At 61.4% G+C, this 601-nt stretch overlaps 1 protein-coding gene across 1 annotated transcript; it reads right to left on the bottom strand.

The window, feature by feature from the left end:
* Window positions 1–149: 149 nt before the first annotated feature.
* Window positions 150–512, bottom strand: SSR4 (signal sequence receptor subunit 4; the record flags this gene model as incomplete). The annotated part of the gene is made up of 2 exons (XM_010727213.3): window positions 150–275; window positions 353–512. Coding segments are annotated over 2 exons (271 nt in total), but the record flags the coding sequence as incomplete, so codon positions are not given.
* Between the last annotated feature and the right edge of the window lie 89 nt (window positions 513–601).

Below are 601 nucleotides of genomic sequence, written 5' to 3'. Positions count from 1 at the left end.
ATTGTTCTTATAGACTCCGAAATCCTCATTCAGCTCCAAATCCCGAACTGCTCCCCCACAGGACCACGTGACCCCCACAGGACCACGTGACCCCTCCCCAGACACCACCTCTTATAGACCCCAAAATCCTCATTCAGCCCCAAACCTCGACCTCCCCCCCGACCTCACGTGACCCCACACCACGTGACTCCTCCCCACACCTGGTATTTCCCCACGTCCTGCCCGCGGGTAACGGGGAACTGTTTCCCATTGACGTCAGCGTACAGAGCCACGTTCTGCGGGACAGACAGAGACCGCGTTGAGCGCCGGGACCCCCCCAAAATAAAAAATCAATCATCCCCCCCACCCCCACCTGAGCGCCGTTCTTGCAGGCCAAGGAGATCTCCACCACGAAGACGCTCTCGGAAGAGATCACGGCGTCGGACGTGGTGTAATAGGACGGGACGATGGTGGGCTCCGGGCACGGCTCGGCTGCGGGTTGGGGGGACACCATCACGACCCCCACCCCCAAACTTCAGGCCTCAACCCCGGGCCCAGCAGTGAGCCCCAAATCCGACCCCGGTCTCCAAAATTCGGCCACCCGCCCCCATCTCAGAGTGGA

This window comes from Meleagris gallopavo, unplaced genomic scaffold (genome assembly GCF_000146605.3).
Source record: "Meleagris gallopavo isolate NT-WF06-2002-E0010 breed Aviagen turkey brand Nicholas breeding stock unplaced genomic scaffold, Turkey_5.1 ChrUn_random_7180001874704, whole genome shotgun sequence".
Classification (NCBI taxonomy): Eukaryota; Metazoa; Chordata; class Aves; order Galliformes; family Phasianidae; genus Meleagris; species Meleagris gallopavo.
Note: the sequence above shows the minus strand (reverse complement) of the source record. Positions and strands in the feature narration are given on the sequence as shown.